We start from the raw sequence: 2,875 nt of genomic DNA, 5'->3' as shown, positions 1-2,875 counted from the left end.
ATCAAAGGCTTTAGAATCTAAAGTGTGTGACCTCTAGGTTTTTGAAGTGAGAATACACCTCTTGGTGCATGGTTCAAAGATTAAGCATAATCTAAACCTCTAAACAAAGTTCGAGCAAACGAATCCCTCGAAAAAATTAGGGAGAAACATATTGGAGAAAGACAAGTCCCTAAAGTGGTGACATTAATCTCAAAGAACATCATTTGTACACGGTCTCCTCATGACATATTCCAAGGAAGAATATACGTTAATAATTTCTGAAAATGTTTCATAGGTGACGTACAATCTTAAAGATGTTTTAAAGGTGACAAAATATTAGAAAAGAGCTAAAAAAAATACCTACACTTGAATAGTTACAAGTGTCTAAACTCACAAAATAAAAAATTTCAAAATTTTCAATAGATTTCAAAACTAACGAAACAATTTCAAGACATTTCACGGGTGACGAAATGTCAAAATCAAAACGTTTCAAGAGTCGCAAAACAAATTTATAAAAGGTTCTTGATTATATTAGTGATATCCAAATATACGATAGAGCCGATATTCATTTATGGAAAGCCGAAGATAATGGGAAGATAATGTCCACCAAGATATGGAGTGTCATACGTGAGAGAGGGCAGATCGTTGTATGGGCTCTGCTTGTATGGTCCTCGAAGGCTATTCCAAGGCAGCGTTTCATCATTTGGTTAGAATTTTGGGAAAGGCCTAAAACGCGAGATCGGATTCGAAGATATATGGCTATTCTAGATAATAGTTTCCCTTTATGCGAGGTAAATGAAGAATCTATTAATCACTTGTTCAGGGGCTGTCCATTTACCAAGCTAGTATGGGACGAATTTGTATTGGCTATTGGGTTAACTAGTTTTCCAATGATTTGGCAAGGGATCAAGGAAGCTGTTTTAACTAGAGCGAAAAGCAAAAAATTTCCAGTAAGCACCTTCATATGTGGATTCACTTTGGTTATCTATCACACGTGGAGCGAGAGAAATGCTAGGATTTATGGAAGGGTTCAAAGGACAACAATTGAGGTATGGAATGATGTAAAGACCGATTGTTGAGCTCTTATCGATACTTGGAGGTGAGTTTCTAAAGACAAAGGGAATTAGGAATTATGTGAAAGATGGAGAATCAGTTATTCGGAAGTCACGAAAGTTAGTATATTTAAAGTGAGATAGGTTGATTAGATTGATTCAATTAATTCATTGTAATAAGTCATGAAACTTGTAATTTTGGATTGTTTTCGTTTTTTCATTTCAAACTTTGTTTTTATCATTCTAAATTTGTTAGAATAATAAAACGAACTATGTCCGTTTTTCCCTTTTTGAGAGTTTTTAGAAAAATGACACTAAGTCGTTTTTTCAAGAAAAAAAATTGATCAAGTGTACACATAATTATTTGTTCAAACTATTATAAATGGTGTACATTATATTCATACCTAGTCTGGTTGTGAATTACGTGATTTTAATATCATTTGTCTCTAGTTGTGTGGATTGTGGTGCTATCGGATTCGGTTGCATGATTATTTTTCTTCTTTCTCATATAATTTATTTGAGCTTATAAACTCCCCGGTGGTATACTACATTTGTAAATTTGTAGGCTCCATTTTATCTAGAAATGAAATTTGTGTGTTAACAAAATAATAGATGTGTATAAATATTTAAATCTCAAAAATGAATATCATAATATTTATTTAAAATTAAATTAAACATAAATATTTTAATTAGAAATTTAAAATAGAAAATATTATACTCGCACATTATAGTATCATGGATTTTATCTTTGTCATGATTTCACAACCTAGACTTTCACATTATCTTTCACATAGAACGATTGGTTTTCTTGAGTCCAATATAAATGGATCATTTTGATATCGACACTTTAATTTTTTATTTATACTCACAAATCCATATTTATCTATTTTAATTCTCATTTATCTATAATGCACATCGAACACTTTTCACTTAAAAATAACAATACGTTTTCCTCAAAAATATTGCATTTCAATCATTTATGTCAAAACACCATAATAGTTCGTAACTTCCGTGTGATTGTCGTCAACCAAAAGAACATCATTATTTTGTCTGGTTAAACATTGTTCATGTCTTTGTATTTTGAATTTATATTCTTTTAACTTTACACCATAAAATGTCTTACGCATACTATATTGGACCACTACCCAAAATTTTAAGCTCTAAAGTTTTTTTCGGTTAACTGTTCGACCTTCCAAATTAAATATATATATATATATATATATTTACCTTCCAAATTAAATACATATATATATATATTTAAATATATATATATATATATTTAAAATGTAAATTTATAAGTTAAATAAAAAAAGAAACCTTACTTTAAAGAACCATTTCTATATTCTTTATCACATTCACTAGTTGAGTTATCTTGCATATACTCACTACATATAAATTTGGGTTACTCAGCCTCTTCACAATTCTTTAATATGTATATATATGTGTCTTTTCTCGATTATCTTCTTCATACGTATATGTCATTTATGTTGATAATTCTTCAATAGATGAAAATATGGATAGAGAAATATGTGTTTGATTTACTGATAAATCTTTAAAATATCTTTCGCATAAACCAATACTTTCATTTACAAGATAACTCTCGCTAATTAAAGGTTTCAGATAATTTTTATTTCGAACATATATTTTCAAAGTACCCATATATTGATCTATTAGATTCTTCCACCTATATTGAACAGGTACCCCAAGCAAAGCTTTCAATGCTAAATAAATAGACAAATGTATCATTATATCAAAAAATAATGGTGGAAATATATTTTCCAAATTGTAAAGTGTCACAACAATATCAATTTGAAGTTGTTATAATTCTTCTTTGTTAGTGATTT

The 2,875-nt window shown here is 29.4% G+C and overlaps 1 protein-coding gene across 1 annotated transcript; it reads left to right on the top strand.

The window, feature by feature from the left end:
- The first annotated feature begins 578 nt into the window (after positions 1–578).
- LOC124935096 lies at positions 579–1,058 on the top strand. The gene has a single exon (XM_047475556.1). It carries the CDS (start codon positions 579–581, stop codon positions 1,056–1,058), a length of 480 nt encoding a protein of 159 aa, XP_047331512.1.
- The last annotated feature ends 1,817 nt before the right edge of the window (positions 1,059–2,875 follow it).

Source organism: Impatiens glandulifera, chromosome 4 (genome assembly GCF_907164915.1).
Source record: "Impatiens glandulifera chromosome 4, dImpGla2.1, whole genome shotgun sequence".
Taxonomy (NCBI): domain Eukaryota; kingdom Viridiplantae; phylum Streptophyta; class Magnoliopsida; order Ericales; family Balsaminaceae; genus Impatiens; species Impatiens glandulifera.
Note: the sequence above shows the minus strand (reverse complement) of the source record. Positions and strands in the feature narration are given on the sequence as shown.

Bases quoted from the DNA above. Each gene is read 5' to 3' on its own strand.
- LOC124935096 (XM_047475556.1), top strand. From the start codon at position 579: ATGTCCACCAAGATATGGAGTGTCATACGTGAGAGAGGGCAGATCGTT.